The 22,923-nt window shown below is 42.5% G+C and overlaps 1 protein-coding gene across 1 annotated transcript in view; it reads left to right on the plus strand.

Moving 5' to 3' along the window:
* Window positions 1–22,923, plus strand: part of ANKHD1 (ankyrin repeat and KH domain containing 1) — a 127,683-nt gene that overhangs the window by 77,250 nt on the left and 27,510 nt on the right. Inside the window, 6 exon segments of the mRNA XM_086621647.1 lie at window positions 8,061–8,804; window positions 16,048–16,193; window positions 16,344–16,455; window positions 17,304–17,449; window positions 20,875–21,017; window positions 21,806–22,019. Of these exon segments, the coding sequence (XP_086477773.1) occupies window positions 8,061–8,804; window positions 16,048–16,193; window positions 16,344–16,455; window positions 17,304–17,449; window positions 20,875–21,017; window positions 21,806–22,019 (1,505 nt within the window).

Consider the following 22,923-nt stretch of genomic DNA (forward strand, 5'->3'; position numbering starts at 1 on the left):
GCACATATTTTAGGCATGTTTTTAGCAGTGCCCTGTTGTTGGAACTGGCACAGAGAGATCCAGTTGTTCGTACTGTTTTGGGACATGCTTCATGTGTGTCAACGAAACTCACCTGTGATGTGTTGCAAGAGGTGTAGCAATCCAGCATGTGTCCTTGGGCTGACGAAGTGTTCTGAAAACTTGGTGTGCAAAACTGTTGTGTATCTCAGATCTCTGGGGGAACAATGGTATTTCTGTGGTTAAAAACTGTGTGATGGTTGTAGTGATACCACTCTGCAACTTTAGCTGCTACAGAGTTAGTGTTCTTTGCTGAACTTTGGTTCTTAACTTGTTACACACATGTGCCTCTAATATACCAAACTTTCATCATCAAACTTTTTGCGAGATAAGGGGCAAAAGAGAATGTGAATAAAGGCATGTTCGTTATTTCCAAGGGGGGCAGGGAAGCAGCCGTAGGTTCTTATGGAACAAAATTGTTTGTCCTGGGGAAGACAGATTTCTTTCCTTCACAGTTACAAGTAGCCCCCTGAGTTTTTGTATAAACTCTTAACTACTTGGAGGAAGGAGAGGAGCACCTAGCCTTCTTAGCCTCAGTGCAGTCTGGTTTTTAAGGATGTGTATTAGTTTGGCAAGAAATGCCAGGAGCTCTTCAGGAAACAAGTTGTTACTATTGCAAGTCGAGTGTAAAACTAGAGTACACCTCTCTGTTATTGTTACCGTGAAAATCTGGTGTGAGGTTTTTCAAGAGGAATTTATGGTCTAATTTTGAATTACGTTATTATTCTTCAGTTAAGTAAGAAGGCATATGGAATAGCTGCCATTTGAATAATTATTTTGGCAGAGTTTAATATCAGTGTTTAGCAAAAGAGAAATGCTTCGGAACTGACAGTGGATCTGGAGAGCCTCAGACACAGGTGATATGCAAAGATGGTAACGTCCTAAAGAGCTGAAGAGAAGTCAGGTGAAAGAAGCAGCAGAATTAGTTCCCAGGACTGAACAGACCTCAGTGCTTAGGAAGGATTGTTTTTAGCACACTCCATTTAGCAAGTATCCATTGTGTCCATGTAAAAGGGAAATCCCAGTGAAGTTCAGCTGTCTGTGTGTTTGTGGGGAGAGGCAGGAGATCCTGTCCTTGGCGTTTTGTGCTTGCTGGTGCCCTCACTTGAACGCGGTCACGATTGCCCAGCAGCCAGCAGCAATTCTGACGCAGCAGCTCAACAGGGAGAGTCTTTTGACTAGAAAAAACAAATGTGCTATTTCTGTAGGACCAGGGAGTCTCTCCTGATTTACACTGCGAGAGGTGCAAAGCGCAGTGGCTCTGATGCAACTCCAGGTGCCTCTGCATCTGGTTCCCTGGGGCGGGGTAGTCTCAGTGCCCAGCACATGAAACAGCCAAAAGGAACGCTGTTGGATTTCTTTAGGAAATCAGCTGGTGTAATGGTGTTGCCATTGACAGTCTTGTCTAGTTTGTGCATGCAAGCTGATGTTTAGTAAGGGTGGGATCAGAAGCTCCTAGCAGTGTTTGTCGTTCTGCCGTAGTCGTTCGCACAACATGCCTCGTGGCTTGAACTCACGGCGTGTTTTACAATGTTATTGAAAAACAGCACTAGTGCAACAAAGGGATGCTCAGGAAGTCTGGAAAGCAGCAGGGTTGTTTTCCTAGTCAAAATATTTGAACTACGTAAGGTGTTTTTAAACATGTCCAAATTTCAAGTAGTCTATTTTCGGAGGCTGAGGTATCAATTATTTTGTAAGATTTTCTCCAGATTTGTTTTCCTTCATAGCCAATCTGAAATGGTCCTTGCAAGTGCACTAGTTGGCCTCAGCTGAGTGCCTAGAACCTGTCACATGCTGTCATTAGACTTCTGCGTTGTTGTGGTGTAGTGGGCAGCAAGTCGCAGCGTTTCTCATTTGGGATTTTTGGAATCTGTAAGCTTTTTAAGTTAGACCTTCAATATACGGTATCACCTGTATCCCTGTGCTAGATCTAACAATCTAATGGCTTGGAGAAAGGGAAGAAAAACAAACTCCATGTAGCTTCAATAGCTACTAATTCAATAAATATTTTTAATCCAATATCGGACTTTTATGCCTAATACTGAGTTATATATGGGCAGATACATAGTGTGTGATTTCATTGAAATAGGGGCCAGGTTAACAGTAGAACTAGAAAGAAGATACTCTTCTCATTGAGGTGAGGGCACTAAAAAAGCAAGCTGAATGTTCTTGCTTTTCCATTACAACTTCTTTCAGACTTTTGTACTGCACAGTCCCGCTGCCTGTTCATTGTTTCATGTGCTTCAACATCTCCTAATTAGCTCTTCCCATTTCCTCTGTTTTCTGCCTGGGTCGGCAGCTGACCCAGTTCCCTGGGGTGAGTTAAGTGGAATGTAACCGTCCATGCCTTACGGCTTTCTAACTTCACTAGTGCTTTCTTAGCAGACTTAAAGACTTGTTACTCTTCTCTGCAAATCTTCAGCAGTGCAGGCAGGTGATTTAAAAACAAGGCACATGTGTAAGGTCCCCAAGAGCACAAGCGTGTGAAAACTTTTTCATGGTGGTTTGTGAAATTCTGCTGCCTTGAAGCTTCAGTCGCCTGCTTGCTGAGGACTAACTTGGTTGCATCTTAGCAATTTTCCAGTTAGATACTGTCGAGTCACCAAAGGAAACTTGCGAAGAAGACTAAGATTGGAAAGTAACTCAAGTTTTTGAATGTCAGAAGGCTGAGTTAAGTTTGACTTGGTTTCAGCCATGTAACCGTGGCCCGTTGGATGTTATCTGTTCACTCCAAGCGTTGCATAGAAACAGCTGCAGGAGTGCTAGAGACTGGAAAAAATACTGCATGGTTCACGGGAGGAACATAGTGAAAATACAAACTCATCTGATCACTCAACCCTCCGTAAATCGTCCTGTGCTTTGTAAAGAAGAATTCAGTATGTATTAAAAACTGTGTGGCAGATGAATTTACTTGGGAAAAGTAGGCTACTGTTTTGTTGCCCAGTTAGCCAGATTATATAACATAGTATTTTGCATTTATGTGTATATGGATTAACTGATTGTTTCCCCAGGTTCTTTGAGCTGAATTTGTTACTGATATGAAATTAGTTAAACACAGAGTTTTCATGAAATTTCAGTGTTGAGCTCATCTTATTCCTGTTGATGAGGCTGGTGAATTTCAATTGCAGACTGCAAATCTTACTCTGGATTTCTGAATGAAATCAGATTTTTTTTTTAGAAAACCCTAAAGTGCAAGAACAGCAGATAAGCAATTCTATTAACAGAACACGAAGATCTTAGTATGGATTTATGCTTCCTGACATATGCCTTTTGTGGAGTGAGGAACAGACTGAATCTGTTTCCTTGGTTGGTTGTTTTGCGGGTTTTATTTTTGTTTGGTGGAGTTTTGGTTTGGTTGTTTTAGTTCTAAGTAATAATTACCTATTGGGATGACATGGTGATTCATATAGATTTACATCCTGGGTATTGGTTCCAGCAGAGAAGATGTATTAGAATGTACGAGTGTGTGTCACACAGCCTACTTTTGCTTGCTGTCATTTTTTTTAATGCTGGAAAAATCTTTTGGAATTTAACTGTTTAAATTTGGATCCACTCTTTTTTTTTTTTTTTTCAATTTAACAACTCTAGAAATTAAGTAGCTGTCAACAAGTCCCAGAATTTCATCTGATAAAAAGGTATAATGTCACTGTTTCAGGTGGTGGCCACGATGAAAGCCACTAAGCTGAAATGCAAGTTGTGTTGACAGAAACTTCCTGAAGAGTATAATGGATTGTAGAAACAAACCGTTTGTCGCCTTAATTTTCTGAAGAGATGTTAGAAATAAAGCAGCAATTTTTCTCAAACTTTTGTTGCTTCCTCTAAAATACAACAAATGTCTGTCCTTGCTAGTTCATCAGTTAGTGCTTTTAGAGTAAGATCTGAACTAGGCTTCATTTATGTAAGAGAATGACTTGTCTACTTCATGTTTCTCAGAAAGTTCCTTGGAGTAAATATCTCAGTCCTCAGACTTGCAGAGGACAGTGCAAGTACCTGTGAAGTAGGAGGCTGTCATGTGGGTGTTAGCAAACGTAGGCAGTACATCTAATAACGATGTCATTGGGGTCACTAAGCAGTTGTAGAGAGGTTTATTTTGAATTGGTAGCATCTCACCTGTGCTGCTCTATTCGTTGTGAAGTCATATAAATGATATCTTTCTTGGGAGAAGACATCCTATGGATTAGAAGTCAGGGCTAGAAGAGCAAATTCGTTGAGAATCATAAGCACTCAGGATGATACTATCGTATCAGATTTGTTTGTAGGCAGCAACGCTATAAATTTAAGCGAATTTAAATTAGAAGACTTTAATTGCTTAGGAGAGCTACCTGAGGACTATAAATATGAAGGTTATTTTTCCACAGTCTTGCTCACAGTGTCTAGGACCTTTAAATGTTGCTTGCAGCCAGAAGGCATGAAAAACTGGTAATGGTGTCCTCCCTTCATGTTACTGGGTGCTCAAGAGATGAGGAATGGTGCGTGAGGGAGGCTCATCTGGGTGAGCGAACCGCTGCGACTCAGATAACTAGGAGGTTATCTACAGTGTACGGGAGAAGTACAGGAGATTTCCATAGGAAACATTTACCTCTCATTTCCTGGAGAGAATGAGAAGTCAGGGAAATGGATGGGAAGCTGCGTTTGTGCAGAGCAGGTCTTACCCTGAGTCGTGTGTGTTGGTCAGAAACCCGCTGAAAACATGTACGTGCTCTGCAGGAGTGGTGGTGAAGGCGGAGTTGGTCAGGTTAGGGACCAGTACTTGGGGGAATATGGAAATACAAATAAAAGAGCAATTGGTCCTACCGTTCACAAAATAAATTGGGAAACGGTCATTTCCTTACTCGGTGGCTTTCCTGGTGTGCCCATAACCATGCAGGGTTTTCTGTCAACTGAACAATTCTTTGCCCTGCAATCTTGACTGCCTGATGGCAGTTGGTATTTGTGTAGCAACATCTGGATTTCATTGGTCCTCAGTCTTCATTTCATACTAAACAAGTCTTCCAAAACTGGCTGAAAGTTGCGTTAGAGACTCGGTTGACTCTTTAGTATTGGTAGGCTTAATTTCGTCGTAGGTTGGTTGTGTAGAAGATTGATGTTCCCCCAAAAAGATAAATCAACAAGATAAAAATTAAACAATAAAAAGAAAGGGGAAAAAAAAAAGAAAAAAGTTGAAGCAATTATGATCTGGTGGATTTTTAGGTCTTACTACACTTACATATTTCAAAAGTGAAAGTACAAAGTATTTACTAAAATGGGCACAATATTTTTCAGGATATTGTAGTATAGAAGGGATTTGGATAAAACAGGAAATTGATGCTTTTAAATACTGCCAATATGACAACATTATTAGAATTTTTACATGTTCGTAGCTACCAACAGTGTCTTCTCCACCTCAGGTTTGAACTGGCTGTTCAGGTGCGCATGTCAGGTCGAGCGGATCCTTCCTCCTACCCCTTGTCCTCTTCCAGTATCCCCAAGATTATAGGTTGCAACTGGTTCCTGGCATGGAAAGAGTGATCTGGAACCTGAAAAGTTGCCCTGCTAACCGATTAGAAGCTGATTAAAGTAGATCTCCTCACCTCTTCTGGAACTTTAGAGCCTGGTTCTTCACTTGCTGGTTTCCTGACGCCTGCCCTCAGAAACTGTCCCAGCTTTCCGTGGTCATTCCTGGTCTGAGCTGCTGTCTGGAGAGCACTGCCCACTGTGAAACCAGCCTTGGCTCCTCTGCCCAGTCCAGATCTCGATACGATGCTGTGCTTCTGCTCTTTGCTTTCTCTTGTGCTAGTGGAAAAGTTTCCTACGGCAGGTGTGTTTTCTGCCCAGGTGGGACTTTGTGGAGGAGGACGATATAGGTCCTTTATTATTGGGGGGCTCTTTGAGCTGCGGCTTTTCTTTGCTGCAGCGATGGAAGCTGTCCAGAGCTGCCAAGTCATGGGAATGCTTGGTGTTAGGATGGAGAACAGATGTGGTAACCTTAGAAATGACATTAGAGAGCAGTGCCAAGGGTTCCCGTCTCAGTCGCGCCTTAAACGCAGGATTAACTTGCAGATAGGTACTGTAATGTTTCTGCTACTTCAGCAGCGGAGCAGCTTAGTTTCAGAAGACACCAATTGGCTTTTATTGGTGTCTAACAAAGATATAGGCAAGCATTTCAGAGATTTTTGGTGAGCGCAAATAGTTTTTTCAAGAGTGGGCTGCAATTCTTACATTCCAGGTCACACGCTGTAAGATGAAAGGATCACTTTATCAACCCGAAGGACACTGAAAGGCCACCAGCTCATAGCAGGCTCGAGCTGAACATCCACCAGCCAGCACAAAGCAAGTTATTGCTAAACTTTAGTCAAATTCTTTATTGCCTCACGAGAAATTGTCTTGGGACTCACTTATAGTTCAGAGACAGAATACTGGTGGTGACTGGAATAGACATTCAGCTGGAGCTACTGGCCTGTACGAGACAGGCCAAGTACAGAGCTGCAGAACAAGCTGAGGGGTCGCGGCAGTGTGTGTGGGGTGCCGGGGTGTTTCCTGGCGCTAAGATTTTTGACGTTTCCCTTAAATTTAGACATGGTTTGCTTTTACTCCAGAGAGTCTGCTGGAGGTATTCAGCACAGAGTTGGTTGAATTCTATTTTAATATTAATTCTTTCTCCTCATAAGAGAAAATTATCTTTTAAGAGAAAATTCTCATGTTTTGTTTGCTCTTTCAATTACTTCCTCAAAAAAAGATTCATTTCAGAGTGGTGTGTATGTGACTCCTGTTTTGACAGCAGTGCAAAATGAACTCACGTGTAAATTAGTGTTTTGGTGAAGGAAGGCCCAGAGAGAAATAAATCGGTATTTTAGGAGAATTAATCCTTCCAGAGCTAGTGACTCATCTGGGACGTAGTTCTTGCATGCGGATTTTTACTTAACTGTGTGATGTTTAGTTAACTTTATGGCATGGCTCAAGCTGTGCATAATTTTAATTCCCCTTTTAATGATTAGTTGTATGAGTCTGCTTTGTCAATACTCAAGTTTGGGTTTTTGTTTGGTGTGGTTTTTGTTGGTGTTCTGTTTTTTTTTCTAAAAGCTACATATATCACTGAGTATAACAAATGAGTGTTAGTGCAGAGAATTATTTGATCAGGCTAAAACCTTCCACATTTTTAATTAAAGTTTCTTACACTGAAGTCATATTTTCAGCACTTAATAGATTCCTATTAGCAAGATGTGACGGGAGGTTCCACAGACGTGGTTTTTGGGCAAGCAGCCTTGGGTTGCTTGAAGGCAGTGAGCGCTGAGAGAAGCACTGCCCTGGCTTGGTGTTCCTTGCTAGATTCACATTGAAGGTTATTTTTATAAGTCTTAGTAGCAAGCAGAGTTGTTAACTTGTTACTGGAGGAAGGGAGGCAAGCAAGCTGTTAATTTTGTCTCAGAAATTTTAAAAAGGTGCTAAAGCTTCCAAATATATTTCTATATGCTAAGGCTGCACTGGCAGGATTCTGTTTGTAACGTAAGGGTGGAATGCTGCAGTGTTCAGAGATCAAAATACTGATCTCACCAGAGAGTTAGTCTTCTCTCAAATACAGACTGCTTTTACTTGTAACCTTTCTGTTGGAAGTCAGCTTCTGGAAAATAGTCTTAGTTTAGTTGCTCTGCACACCAGAGCAGCTTTGGGAACTCAGTAAATTATTTAAATTGCCTTGCTCTTCTTGCTGATTTCACTTCCCAGATACATTGTCTTGTATGTCAGAAACCATAAAGGTTCCTTATTCCTTAAGACTGAAACAGCTGTGTTCAAAGGGATATTAGGATCAATATTGAAGATTCCAGCTATATGCTTTGTCCTTTCTTGTCTTAACGTGGAGTATAGGGTTTACCTTTCTGTGGTTTGACAGATGTGAAGTGTTAGTTGTAAAGATTTTTTCTTTTATTTTCTTTTTTTTTTTTTTTTTTTTTTCTTTTGGTGGGTGAGAGGGGAGGTTTGGGGTATCTTCAGCATGGCATTTTTTCAAACATTTTTCATGTGCTTAGGTGCATCCAAGCAGAAGTCAAGTTCCCTGCAGGTAGCAGATAAGGACCTACTGCCACCTTTTCACCCATACCAGCCTTTGGAATGCATAGTAGAAGAGACTGAAGGCAAGCTGAATGAACTTGGACAGAGAATTAGTGCTATTGAAAAAGCACAACTTAAATCATTGGAATTAATTCAAGGTGAACCATTAAATAAAGATAAGATTGAAGAACTTAAAAAGAACAGAGAAGAACAAGTACAGAAGAAGAAGAAAATATTGAAGGAGCTGCAGAAGGTGGAAAGGCAGTTGCAGATGAAAACCCAACAGCAGTTTACCAAAGAATATTTGGAGACCAAAGGTCAGACAGACACACCACTTCCCCTGCAGCATCAGTGCCCACTTACAGGGGTCTTCCCAGAAGTGGAAGCCGATAAGGGTCTGCCAGAGGATAACTTTTCAGGGTTACCTCAGGTTGATACAATCTTGTCTAAAGATGATGAGCGACAACAGTCTCCACCACCTGCTGAACAAATAGAGTTTGTCCCTATCCAGCCTTTGCCAGCACCACAATGTAATTTTTCTGGTAATTTAGGTTATAATGGGACAGAGTCTCTTGAACTTCAGAAAGCATTAGGGAATCAGCAGAATGTAGGACAGCAGCAGCAAATTGCTGGGCAGGGGCTCTTAGTTCAAGAACCAGACGGATTAATGGTTGCCACTCCAGCACAGACGCTTACCGACACTCTTGATGACCTAATAGCAGGTGGGTTAAGAAATATACCTATTTTTGCATTAATTTGTGTGCTCAGTTTCCCTCTCTTTCCTTCCCTTCAAAAACATCTTGGGGTTTTCCAGTTCGGGAATACTTGCTTAAGAATAAAATTCCTGATTAGTGCTATTAATCCTAACAGTGACTTCCAATTCTAACTTGAGACTTTTAAATATCTTTTTTCCAAAGTGCAAAACTTCCTGTACTGGAGACCTGTTTTAGTCCCTTTGGCCTCATCTTTTTCTGTGCTGCTTTAAAAAACCTTGCCATGAGTGATTAGCAGTGCCCATTAGGAAACCTGAAAACGTGACAGTTTTATATCTTCTGTAGAATTTCCTACACAGGCTTATACCTTGGTGACCTTCTTCAGTGTAGTAGCCATCTTTAGAAAAAGCTGTCCACTCGTGTGGACAAACGCGTCCCTCTCCTCACTGCTGAAGGTGCAGCTGTGGTTTCACACAACCTGGAATCTGCGCACAGCCGCTCAGTTCTGTAATGGCTTGTGTTTTCAGAATGCTCGCTGAACTCTGGTTGTCATACAGGAATATCTGCTTGTTAGATATCACATGTGGCAAAATTTGTCATGTTATCTGGAGGAAAAGCAAAAATCCACACATCCTTCTGTTTGTTGATAATGATGTGAAGAGGAATGGAAGTTCCCACACATTGGGTTGTGTGAGTCCCCTTGTGGAAAAAGAGGTATCGTTTCGGTTGACTTCATTTCATGGATTTGACTAGGATTGATGTTTGCTGCTGGAGGTATGTAGGATGTAGTCAGTGTTTGGTCTGTAGTTTTTTTTTAATTCAGTGTTTTTCAGCTTTTCTTTGCACCCTGTGTCTGTCCCTCAGCCCTTATTTTCCTGTCTTCCCTGCCGTGCCCTCCTCTCCCCACGCACGCCCCCTTCGCTTGTAGTCACTGCCCTGTCCTCTCGAGTTCATTTCGAGGTTGTAGAAATGTGTGGTAGGACCTTTTGCCAGCCATTCCAGTGAACTTTTATAATGGTGATTGCATCAAACTCTGGCAAGTTGAGACTACCTGCGACTTTGCCCCCTCCCATGGAAACCATAGTTGGTGGAATAGTGTGATGTGCTGTACCAGCTCCCTTCAGACACACAGTGTAATTCAAAGAAATCCTCTTGTATTATGGAGAACCGGTCTTAGTTCCACTTTTCTGGCATGGTGTGCCTCCCTCCTCCACTCTACGGTGCTCTTCAGAGTATTCAGCAACGTTAAAACAAGAATGCAATTGGATTATTCTTGAATTTTATTACTCAAGATTTGGTACTGGAGTGTGTGAAGAGGAAGATTCGATGGTTAATACAAAATATAATCAGCAAAGGCTTAACCTTTGGAGGGGTTTCTGTAGCTGACAGTTTAAGATATCTAGCACAAGACCATGTACTGTGTGCCCTTTCATGGTGAGCAGCTGTATGTTACATTCAAAATATTCAGGACATCCAAAATGGAAAACTGTTGTGGTCTGGCTGAGTGGGAGAACTGTGGGAAACAACCAGAAAAACTTTATCTTAAAAATAATATAAAAAGCCTTGAACAGACATTGATTCACTTTCTGAAAATGTTTACTGTTTTTGCTAAGTAATTGAAGGCTTTTTTTGTTAAGAAATGAGATTTACTCTTTTCAAAAATCAATACAAATATCACGGTCTTTTGCAACTATTAGAAACTATATTTACAGGAATGCAACTCAAGGAAACTTCAGCTTTCCAATTCTAGAGGCTCCTGCAAAAATGTATTGATTTGCTTTATTGGAATATATTTTCTTCTGAAATTCCTAAGTGTGTTTTACGTTCCTCCCCACAAAAATTGATGCAAGAGAATTAGATGTTTCTCTCACTTTTTAAATCCAGACTGTGTAAAAGAGTGACCCCTGTGTAAATTATAATCCTACTGTATCTCAAATTTATGTACACTTAAAACCAAACTGTAAATCTACCTACTCGTGCTCCAAACTGATCCATATTTAAAACACACTTGACCTTTTTCCGCAAACTTGCCCATTAGTTCTTAATTTGGTAAATAAATTTTGCACGATAGAAGCTGTTATGAGCAGGGATTTTTACGTGCACACTGCGGAGGCCAGATAAACGTGAGGGGCTTGTGCCTGCTGCGTAGGAGCCTGTCTCTTAGAGAAGTGGTGTCTCACACTCGGGTGTGCTGGTGAAGTGCTCCATCACAGCACCAGTGGAGCTGCAGTAGTGGTGGTGAGTGACTCTTGCTTTACAAGATGTATGAACATTCTTATTCCTGCTGAGTATTTCAGTTGGTATCGAGTCTAGTTCAGAAAAACAGGAACCTTACCAGCCTTTTGCCCTCTGCACCGAAATACCTTTCACTGTTGCTCTTACCAGTGGCAGTGTAAGAGGCAAAGTTTTCAAAGCCTCAATTGAGAGTATTTGTAAGGGAGAACTTGCATTTCTACAAAACCTCAAATCTTTATTTTGCTAATTACTTAACCATGACAACATACTTAAATGGAGTATTTATCTTGCCAGCCTGCTGGCGTAATTTGTCAGCTGCTGGGCGCTGAGATGGTTAATGCCAAGGTGTGAGGTGCTGGAAGTCTTGCTGGCAGTCGGTCGCTGGTAGCTGTGTACCCGAGTCCCCTCTTTCATAAATCTACACAAAAGTAACCCAATAACCTTTGGAAAGTCAGTTAAAACCTAAAAAAGAAGCTGCTCTTTCCACTCCAGAGCGTTTTGGTTGTAATGAAGTTAATGATGTTCTAAAATGTGGGGAACCTGGATTTTGTCATGTGTAGAATAATTATGTTTTTTTAATACAAGATATGCTGAAGCAAAAATCTCATAACTAATCCTATTTTTGAAGGTGTGACCTGTTACAGTCAAAATTTTAGTTGGTTTTACAAAAGAGATGTAGACGTGCAGCTTAGAGTGGGAAAGCAATAAATTATTTTGGATCACATCTTCCAAGAGAAAAGGACATTTTGGATCTAATTTTTGTTACTCAGTACACACCTGGTTTCTTGAAGCATCTTGTCTTGCGTAGTTGGAGTTTCATTTCAATTCCCATGATGCATTTACTGTGGATTCCTTAGTTGGCAGTATCTGAATTGAGGCTTTTTTGTTGTTCTAGGGTATTCAAGATGAGGAACTTTCTTTTCCTCGTTGCTAGGTTTTGTCTCTAGTTGGAATATTTTTATTCCCGCATGTTCTACTCAGCTGGTATTTTTAGTCAGGAGGTGGCATCTCTGTGTGCTTCTGTCTGACTGTCCAGGCAGCTCCCACTTGCATCTGAAATCCCAGACGGGTTTTGAGAAACTTTATGAAACTGGTACTTGGTTCTGCAATTCTGGTTGTGGTCAGTTACACAGAATTGTGGTGTTTTAACATAACTATTTGGAAGGTGACATCTGACTTACTGTATTTAGGATGGCTGTTTGGAGCAAAACTGGTTACTAGGATAATCAGAGTGAGAAATAGTGACTGAAAAGGAGATGCAGTTCCCAATGTGCAAAAGCCTCTGTGCAGTAACATGTTACTGGGAAGCTGCACGGACAGACTGAAAGACAGAAAGTCATGAAAAAGGATTTTCAGGACAAAGAAAACAATCCTACTTCGTTTGAGGAAAGGGGAACTGAAACCCAAGTCCAGTGTTCATGGACATCCATGCTCAGGACATGACAATTGTTAGGTAGATGCAGTTTCAGACTGCAGCTACAGTCTTGTCTGGAGCTGCTTGCTCGAGGTTCTGCCAGTGCCCTCGGGGTTGTACCTGGATGAAATAGCAAATTCTTGCTTACTTCCGTTTTACTCATGTTTCCCGTATTTTTTCATGACTTTGGAAAATAGTCATCCATGTCTTTGGAGATCTGTCTTCGACTTGACGCTGATTCAAAGAAAGTCCCTTTGGAAAGCGGCAAGCCATTCCTAAAATGTGCGGAACCTGGCTTTTGTCATGTGTAGAATAATTTATTTTTTTTTTTTCAAATACATGGCTTTTGAATATTGAGCTCTATGGAGACAGCCAAAACCTGCGTCACAAAATAGGTGTTTTGTAAATATCTGAGGTACACATGATGAAAATTTATTTTTATTTGGTTTTTTAATCAATACTTGGCTGCCGGTGTGTTTATCAGTACCCCTCCTGGTGAAAAGACAAAATGCCTGTTCAATAGGAGGCAATCTGCATGTTGGAAAGTTTCCCCCTTGTCTTCTCAGGGGGTGAAAGCCACACATTTTTCTAGTCTGTTAAAATCTTGTGGTGTGGTATAGAGATGCTGAAGGTCATCATCCCCACAGTTGGTTTTATGCCCTCCAGCTAGCCTTTCCCCTTGGAGTCACGGGCAGTGCCAGTGCTGCTCTCCACTGCTGAGCTGTAGTGCTGCAGTCGTTCCTGCCTTAATGCCGATTATTGAGGTGAAAGTCTGGAGCAGGGCATGGTGGTGAGACTGCAGGTTATCTACTGGTGCTGTGAGTCCGACCTGCTAAAGGCTAGCAAGACATCCTTGACTTCCCTGGTGTCAAACCGATGAAGGATGAAGTCATGCCTGAGGGCACGGCAGGACTGCTCCTAGTAGCAGGAGGCAGAAGCAGAGGTTGCTCTCCCGTTGTGTCCCATCAATAGGACAACCTCACCTCCCTGGGTGAGGTTTGCAGGAGCAGTAGCTGTCCCACCTGCTGTGATTGAGGTTGGTAATCCAGAAACAGATTTGGGGAAATAAAAGTTAACTCCAATTTCATGCAAATGTATGCAAAGAGAAGTTGGAACCATTGCTGCAAGGTAATCTTTGAGTTAACAATCTGTATGTTGTGTAACTTAGGCTGAGCTAAATCAGCCTCATGAAACTGGAGGTAGAAGTTTTCAGATGTGTTTTGCTCCGCAGAGCACAAATTATCTTGATGCTCCATTGGGCCAGCTTGCCAGCCACGCTAAGGAAGTAGAAAATTACACTAAAAAATCCTGCAGTTTTCTAAACTTAGTAGTTACAGAGGGGATGATTAGTCGGTGAGGATTGTAGGAATATTATTGTTAGATTTTTATCTCAAACAAGAGTTTAGGGTATCAGTACAGGATTTATCTGCATTTCTACTGCCTTTGGTGTTCTCTCTCACGTTTGACGTTGTTGCTGTGCACGTGAAGTGCTTAGTGCACACTTGTGTTTGAAACACATGATGAAAATCTGAAGTATGCAAGAGATACTTGGACATTTTCAGTCATGGTTGTGAAATGTAGAGAATCTGTGGAACCTGTAACAGCAACACTGAATATATTACATAAGGACCCTTAAACTGGCTTGAGTGGAGTCCTTCTGCACACCCCTGCTTTGTATGCACGGCACACGCATGAGTTTTAAAACATATCTATAGTTGCAAGATCTGAAAGACACTGGCTCAGTGCTTTCATGAGGAAGGACCAATTTGATTTAATGTAAGTCCATAATGGGGTAATTGAGTGTCTTGTCTTTTGGAAGGAATAATCTTTAGAAATCCAATTAATATCTTGCACTTCAGTGCATTGAGCAAGAAAACAATTGTATTGCATTAATTAATGCTCATCTGCTGCTATAAGTGGTAATCCATAGCAAGCAGATGCAGTGTAGGAACTTTCATATTTGAAACTTCTAGTACAAACCTGGTTGGATAGTGAGGGTCGTAACCAGAAGCAGAAGTCGACTCTGAGTTCAGAGAAGGTGCTTTGTTGCTTCATGTGGTAGCCAGCCGTTAATGCCGGTTTGCCTCTGTGCCAAGGAGAATGCTTTACTTGAAAAATACAGTTGAAAACTGTCACCTCTCAGAATGTCAGTGCCAAGCCCCGCCCCGTGTTTCCAGAACCCAGCTCCAGTGACCCACCTAACCTTGCTCCAGTCTGTGTTTCCTTTGTCATGCGTGTGCAGTCCTGTAGGCCGAATTAGTGGTATTAGTGGTGATGTCGAGGAGTTTTCTAACACTTTTCCATCTGCAGCGTTTTCCCATGTGTAATTACTGGTGTGTAGTTTGTTAATGGAATCAGGAAGGTTGAGCTGGGAAAGTTTTGCAGAAATTTCTCTTTGTCATATGCAGGTTTGAGTTCATCTTTCATCTTTGCTTATTGCTTGAAACACTTGGACAAAAGCAAAATGCTGCTGCATATTTCTTACCTGCAGTTGTGAGTGTTTTCCATCAGTTGCTTGTTCCAGGAACGCTGCAAAATACTGTGTGTTTTGGAATAGCTAAAGCTCACCAGGCATTACGTCCAATGAGGCTGCACAGTATAAAAGCTTGGCAATCCCGCAGTGAAAATCCGCGTTAAATCCAGCTGCTGAATAGCACGACTTGCTCTGCTCAACGTGCACCTGCAGCTGGCGCATAGGGTGGTTTGACCTTCCTGCCGGGTCGTCCCAGCTGAGCGTCAGGTTTGCTTCGGCTCCCCTCAGGGTCTCGCTTGGTTACAAGGGCAGGCAGAGATCGCGGCCCCCACCCTATGGATGTGCAGGGGCATCTCTCTGCTTGTTCTGGTAAAGCTTCATTTAAAACTAGTGGAATAAAATTTAATTCTTAATTAGAGGGTTTTTTTCTAAATTGTTATTTAAACAAAAAAAAAAGATGAAGTTGCATTCCTTGTGTCTCTGAGCTGTGCTAGATCTTCAGGATGAAATCTTTTACAGGCCATGGACCAATCAGAAGAAATTTTAGGGAGCACAGACAGCTTTCAGCTTTCCTCTTTTTGTTGACTGCCCCCTCTTGTCTGCTTCTCTTCTACCCTTCCTGGGTTGTTTTAACTTTGAGACACGATTAATGGTGTAAGTTGCTGTCAGTCATCTTGCTTTGAAAACCTTCTCTGGAGACTAGGTGTGCACTAACCTTTACAAGAAAAACATCGGAATTCCAGAATGAGGCTATATTCCTGAACGTTAGGCTTGTGTTTCAGGGATCATTTGCCTGCTTAGACTGAGCATATGATTGAAATCTAACAGCGACGGTTACAGTTTTAAAAGGATAACTAATGATCTTCGTAATTTATACTCGGAATGCATACAGACTAATTCATAAAATTATTTTGTAACTTAACACAGTTTGGAGACTGTACTTACACTGTTTAACTGCTGGAAAGCTGCTTTGTGCAAGACACCAACTTGTTTGTTTTTAGGAACACTTAATTTGTTTCCCCCCGTTACTGTTTTTGTATTAGCCCGTTGCAGTTCTATGGGACTAAATCTTTTTCATAGAAAATGTAGCGTTCCTAAGAGTGGATTAATAACACGGTGTTACTTTGCAGCTGTGAACAGCAGAGTGCCCAGTGGCTCCACCAGCTCCTCGCACACTACTGAATCCCCTACGCCGGAGCCTTGTTCGCAGGCGTTGAGCAATGTGCCCTCGCAGTCGGTGCTCCCCATGTATCCTTCAGTTGACATCGATGCGCATGTGAGTAGTGGCAGTTGGTTTTGAGTGGAGCTGCTTTCTGATAAGTTCTGAAAGGAAAAAAATGAATCTAGTACTGTCTTAAAAATGTTAAAGTTCTCTTAAAGTATTTTTAATTTCTGAATATATTTCTTTTTCTTCCCAATCATGAAGACTGAAAGTAATCATGACACTGCTCTGACCCTCGCATGTGCGGGAGGTCACGAAGAACTTGTATCTGTACTGATAGCACGTGGTGCCAATATTGAACATAGAGACAAGAAGGGTAAGCTGAAACAGTAAACCAGTTTGACCATGAACTTCAACTTGAAATAGTAAATTTCGAAGTGGGATTTGGGATCATTTGCTTCAGAAAATGACCAAAGCTTGTAAAAATGTATAATTGCGTTCTTGCACTTCATGTAGAAATACTGGGCGTATCAAGCCAGTGACATCGCGCGCCTTTCTACCTGTGTTTTGGAAAGGAAGCGCATCTGAGTGGTATCTTGGGCAGGTTTGCCAAATGTGAAGCACTTTTATCCTTATGATTCACCCTCTACAAAAGACCTTAGCACGCTGGATAGAGTGGCTGATGGGCGTAAATATCAAATCTTGGCTGACAAAGCTAATGGGAAGTAGTTGTCAGGTTGTTTATCATATTGTTCCCAATAACAGTTCAGTAAAATCTCAAATCTTTTAGAGCTGAGAGAACAAAACCACCATGCCCCTCTCCTTGGAACTCACATTGGCCACTGGAAACAAGCAACATGCGCAGTGCAGATGTGTTCGCTTGTTGGATCTTTATTAAATAGGAATTAAGTGGAAAGCCTTGACTTCTCTAACAAGATGAGCTGGTCAGAACTTTATTCAAACTGATAAGTGCAAGTCTGCTTAGATTTCTTTTGAAGAGCCTTCAATTATATTTGACTGGAATTGGAGCCTAGATGTGTCAGGGCCGGAAGAGGGCTGGGGAAGGGTCTGAGATTGTGGCTTATACCAGGAAACCCCCAGTCTGAGGATGACATGTCTGATTCAATAGTACTCATTGTGAATTAACCCTTTTGTGCATTTCTGCTCCTTCATAATACTTTTGAGATTCTCAAGGTTGCTTTTAACATGATCTCTTGTTACTAGGTTTTACGCCTTTGATTCTAGCGGCAACTGCTGGACACGTTGGCGTAGTGGAAATTCTTCTAGACAAAGGTGGGGATATTGAAGCACAGTCTGAGCGCACAAAGGATACTCCGCTTTCATTGGCGTGCTCCGGCGGGCGCCAAGAGGTACAGGCGTGTTTATGGGTTTGTTTATAATGGTTGTTATAGCTTGTGGTCATTCTTCGGTCCCTGTATTCTTGCAGGACAGGTACTTTTGTGAGGGAGGCAGAGACGTTGAATGAATAACTTTGTTCACTGAACGTCCTTATGCATCCTCCCCACTCTTAAAACTAAACCAGCCGGTGCAGGCACACAAGGACATAAACTGTGGTAGGACATAGTTTTAGCGGTAGCGTGCAGGGCTGCTAAGTGCAGATGCAATGCGGAGCACGTTATACGAGTCTTTTCAGGATGTTACAGTTTTCTCTCAGCTTTGGCATGGAGATGGCAAAGGGCTTTGCGCCAGATACGAGAGTGGTAAGTTTTGGAACTTGTAAGGGTTAAAACAGTTGGCCAAAATTGGAAAGTTTCCACTTTGACTTTTGAATTGCAGATCTTTAACAGTAAAAGTGCTGCTCACAAATAAAGGGAGAGATCAGTGTGGGCTGTGATAGCATTACTTATCAAACTACTTAAGCCTTTTGTTCTTCATCTTTATTTTTTTTCCTTATGCCAGAATATACCTCCTAAGCAGCATTTTTTCTGGCTTATTTGAAAATCACCTAGCCTATATTAGTAAAATGAGGCCCACTAAAGTGCAATACATCACTAGAAATGTTTTCATTTCTCCCCCTTTTATTCCTTCCTTGTATATCTTCAGCTGCATCTGATAGAGGAGAGAAGTCTTTCCTCATGCTTGTTCCATTAGAATCATAGAATCATAGAATTGTTTGGGTTGGAAGGGACCTGAAGGATCACCTAGTTCCAACCCCCCTGCCATGGGCAGGGACACCTTCCACTTGATCAGGTTGCTTAAAGCTTCATCCAGCCTGGCCTTGAACACTTCCAGGGATGGGGCAGCCACAGCTTATCTGGGCAACCTGTTCCAGTGCCTCACCACCCTCACAGTGAAAAATTTCTTCCTTATATCCAATCTAAATCTCCCCTCTTTCAGTTTGAAGCCATTGCCCCTTGTCCTGTCACTACATACCCCTGTCCAAAGCCCCTCTCCGGCTTTCCTGTAGGCCCCCTATAAGTACTGGAAGGCTGCAATAAGATCACCCCGGAGCCTTCTCTTCTCCAGGCTGAACAGCCCCAACTCTCTCAGCCTGTCTTCATAGCAGAGGTGCTCCAGCCCTCGGATCATCTTCATAGCCTTCCTCTGGACCCGCTCCAGCAGCTCCATGTCTTTCTTGTGTTGGGAACTCCAGAGCTGATCACAGCACTGCAGAGAGTGGTCTCACAAGAGCAGAGTAGAGAGGCAGACTCACCTCCCTTGATCTGCTGCTACGCTGCTTTGGATGCAGCCCAGGACACAGTTGGCTTTCTGGACTGCCAGTGCACATTGCTGGCTCATGTTGAGCTTCTCTTGGACTCATGAGAGTGAGGATCCAAGTCCCTCTCCTCTGTGCTGCTCTCCATCTATTCTCCACCCAGCCTGTACTTGTGCTTGGGATTGCCCCGACCCACGTGCAGGACCTTGCACTTGGCCTTGTTGAATTTCATGAGATTCTCACAGACCCACCTCTTCAGGCTGTCCAGGTCCCTCTGAATGGCATCCCGTCCCTCCAGCGTGTCCACCACACCACACAGTTGGTGTCGTCAGCAAACATGCTGAGGGTCCACTTGATCCCACTGTCCATGTCACCAACAAAGATGTTAAAGAGCACTGGCCCCAGTACTGACCCCTGAGGAACACCACTCCTCACTGGCCTCCACTGGGACACTGAACCGTTGACCACAACTCTCTGAGTGCGACCATCCAGCCAATTCCTTATCCACCGAGTGGTCCATCTGTTAAATCTATGTCTCTCCAATTTAGAGACAAGGATGTTGTGTGGGGCAGTGTCAAATGCTTTGGACAAGTCCAGTTGCTCTTCCACTAGTGCTGTTACCCATCATAGAGGGCCACCAAATGTGGCCACCACAATTTGCCCTTAGTGAAGCCATGTTGGCTGTCACCAATCAGCTCCTTATTTTCAATGTGCCTTAGCTTAGTCGCCAGGAGGATCTGTTCCATGATCTTGCCGGGCACAGAGGAGAGACTGACTGGCCTGTAGTTCCCTGGGTCTTCCTTTTTTCCCTTTTTAAAGATGGGGGCTGTGTTTCCCCTTTTCCAGTCAGTAGGAACTTCACCAGACTGCCACAACTTCTCAAATATGATGGATAATGGTTTGGCAGCTTCATCCGCCAGTTCCCTCAGGACCTCTGGATGCACCTCATCAGGTCCCATGGACTTGTCCACCTTCAGGTTCTTTAGATGATCTCGGACCTGATCTTCTCCTACAGTGGGCGGTTCTTCATTCTCCCAGTCTCTGCCTTTGCCTTCTGTGACTTGGGCTGTGCAGCTGGAGCTCTTGCCAGTGAAGACTGAGACAAAGAAGTCATTGAGAACCTCAGCCTTCTCCATATCCCGGGTAGCCAGGTCCTCCGTTTCCTTCCGGAGAGGGCCTACGTTTTCCCTAGATCTTATTTTATCACTGACATATCTGTAGAAGTTTTTCTTGTTGCCCTTGATGTCCCTGGCCAGATTTAACTCTATCAGGGCTTTAGCTTTCCTAACCTGATCTCTGGTTGCTTGGACAATTTCTCTGTATTCTTCCCAGGCTACCTGTCCTTGCTTCCACCCTCTGTAGGCCTTCTTTTTGTGTCCGAGTTGGTCCAGTAGCTCCTCGTTCATCCATGCAGGCCTCCTGGTGTTTTTGCTTGACTTCCTCTTTGTTGGGATGCACTGCTCCTGAGATTGTAGGAGGTGATGCTTGAATATTAACCAGCTTTCTTGGGCCCCTCTTCCCTCCAGGTCTTTATCCCATAGTACTCTACCAAGCAGATCCCTGAACAGGCCAAAGTCTGCTCTCCTGAAATCCAGGGTAGTGAGCCTGCTAATCCAAGGTAGTGAGCTTTCTCACTAACATCACTTAACATCGGTCAGTCTGATTTTTACCATGTGTTTTGTTGGAAAGAGCATATAATGAAGGTGGTCAACCTTGGCTCAAGTGTCATTTGAATTGAAGTTGTGGGAGTTTCTGAAAGAAATGCTCAAACAGTGTGAGCCATTATGGGAGTGGGATAGATCCCTTATTTGCCAACTTAAGACTCACCGGAAGAGCGTCACTTTAAAGCCTTGTGTTTTTCATTAGGTTAAATAATCTTTCTGGAGGACGATGCCGCGTCGTTACAACCCACGCAGGTTAGCAGATGTATCTGTTAGTCTGTACAGCGCATATGTGAAAGTAAAGCAAAAGGATAGAGGTTTTCCTGTAGAATCTTATCTGTTAACAATGGAAGTTGATAGCACACTGGAAGGTTTGAACATGTGATAACATCCTTTCACTTCCTGGTCAATAGCTAAGGCCACAGTATGTCTCTTAACGTGCATGCTGTTTTTTCAGGTTGTTGATTTGTTGTTGGCCCGGGGAGCAAATAAAGAACATAGGAATGTGTCCGATTATACGCCGTTAAGCCTTGCTGCCTCTGGTGGCTACGTTAATATCATCAAGATTCTTCTCAATGCTGGGGCAGAAATTAATTCAAGGTAAAGTACTGCGTACACCAGGTGAACTGTGGTATAGCACAGACACTCCAGCACTGGCTACGTGCTGGGACGTAGGTTGGAATCTCTAGGGCTTTCAGACCTCCTTGCAGCCTTTGTACACTTGTGTTGTCCTTTGTGTTCATGTTATCTTAGAGCTTTTGAATTGCCTTTACCACAGACTTGATCTCCCTTGTACCTACATTTTGAAGGATTGTTAAGAGTTTCCCTTTCTCTTTTCCATCATATGAGGACCTAGAGGTCAAACTCTCTTTCCAGTAGAACCAGGTAAAGGAGCCAGCCAGAGCACTCAGGGCAGCTCTATGTGTGTGATTGGAGATGTGTCTTTCAGTAAGAGGAATAAATGTACACAGCTACGTCTCTTAAGCCTCCTCTTTATTCATTTTAGGAAAACTTACACATATTCTATTACTAGAGACAGTTAAAACCAGCTGTGCTAGAAGCATGTTTTTTCTGAATGAATCAGGTACAGCCTTAATTTTTAGTATCTCTAGTTGCAGGCTTATGTGTACTCCAGCCATCTGAATGTCTAAAAGCTGAAATGTATTTTCCTTGTTTATAAATTGCAGTTGTCTGCTGCATGTAGTTACTGTGATGGTTTCTCCTAATCAATTCAAAAATGCTAGTATTTTAGGTCAGTGTCTATATTTATGTATGTTTGATGTTCTTTTCTGGCTTACAACAAAACATTTTGGTTTTCTTAGCTACACTTACATTTCCCAGAGCATTCCTCTGGTTCTGGGAACTGCAGTTTGTTTCTTTCCCTTTAGGACCGGGAGTAAGCTTGGTATTTCTCCTCTGATGCTGGCTGCTATGAATGGCCATGTACCTGCTGTGAAACTCTTGCTTGATATGGGTTCTGATATTAATGCCCAAATCGAGACCAACCGGAATACAGCCCTTACCCTGGCCTGTTTCCAGGGCCGAGCAGAGGTGGTCAGTCTGCTTTTGGACAGGAAGGCCAATGTGGAGCACAGGGCAAAGGTAAGTATGTGCATCACCTTTCCTTAGGACTTATTTCTAACAGGTGATTTCTCTGAGTCATCACATTTCTTAAAATTTTCCTGTTACTTCGAGCCTCTCTGGGCTCAGAGGACTTATTAAATGTTCTGAAATCAGTTTGGTTTAAAAAAAAAAACCAAAAACCAAACAAACCAAAACCAAGCACAAAAGCATCAATGATTATCAATTTTTGCATTAGGGAAAAGCTGACTGGTCATTCTGAGTTCGTAATGCAACTTAGATTGACTCTTGTTCTGTCGTACTGAGAAACTTTGCAAGTTTAAGCTTGACATGATACTCATTAGCAGAACAGATATTCTTATATGTGAGTGAAGTCTAGGCAGGAAGAGAATAGTGTTGCTTACAGCGACTCATATGAGAACAGCTTTCTTGTCTACAAGAGAAGTAGTGCAGTCACACTTTGTAAAGCTTTTACGTTGCTGTAGAACCCATGGCTTCAGTACTGTGACTTTCTGTGCCTCTGAAATGCTCCACAGATCCCATCCTTTGGTACTCTGGGACAGCTTTGTGTCTCCTGCCATAAAGCAAGCTTAAAGCTTGTGTAGACAGCCAGACTGATTTCCCCAGCACAAAGGAATTTTTGGTAACTCCTAAGGCTGCTGAAATAATTGCTGTGTCTGTCTGCCCCCCCTGCTTCTGGAATGACTGTGGCTGGAGAAAAGGGGATATGGATAAAAGCCAGCTCTCAAATGGTCAGTTGGGCATGTTAGCAGCTAGTATAAGTTTATTTAAACAGTCTAGCCTGGCAATTAAGTTGGGCCCAGATCAATCTCAGTGCTAAGGGAGGCTAGAGAAAAGCTATAAAGACAGTTTCTGGATGTTTTCGTAGAAACACTTGTGTCTCCATTTGTATCTGTTCTAATCT

This window comes from Tauraco erythrolophus, chromosome 16, assembly GCF_009769465.1.
Source record: "Tauraco erythrolophus isolate bTauEry1 chromosome 16, bTauEry1.pri, whole genome shotgun sequence".
In the NCBI taxonomy this organism is placed as follows: Eukaryota; Metazoa; Chordata; class Aves; order Musophagiformes; family Musophagidae; genus Tauraco; species Tauraco erythrolophus.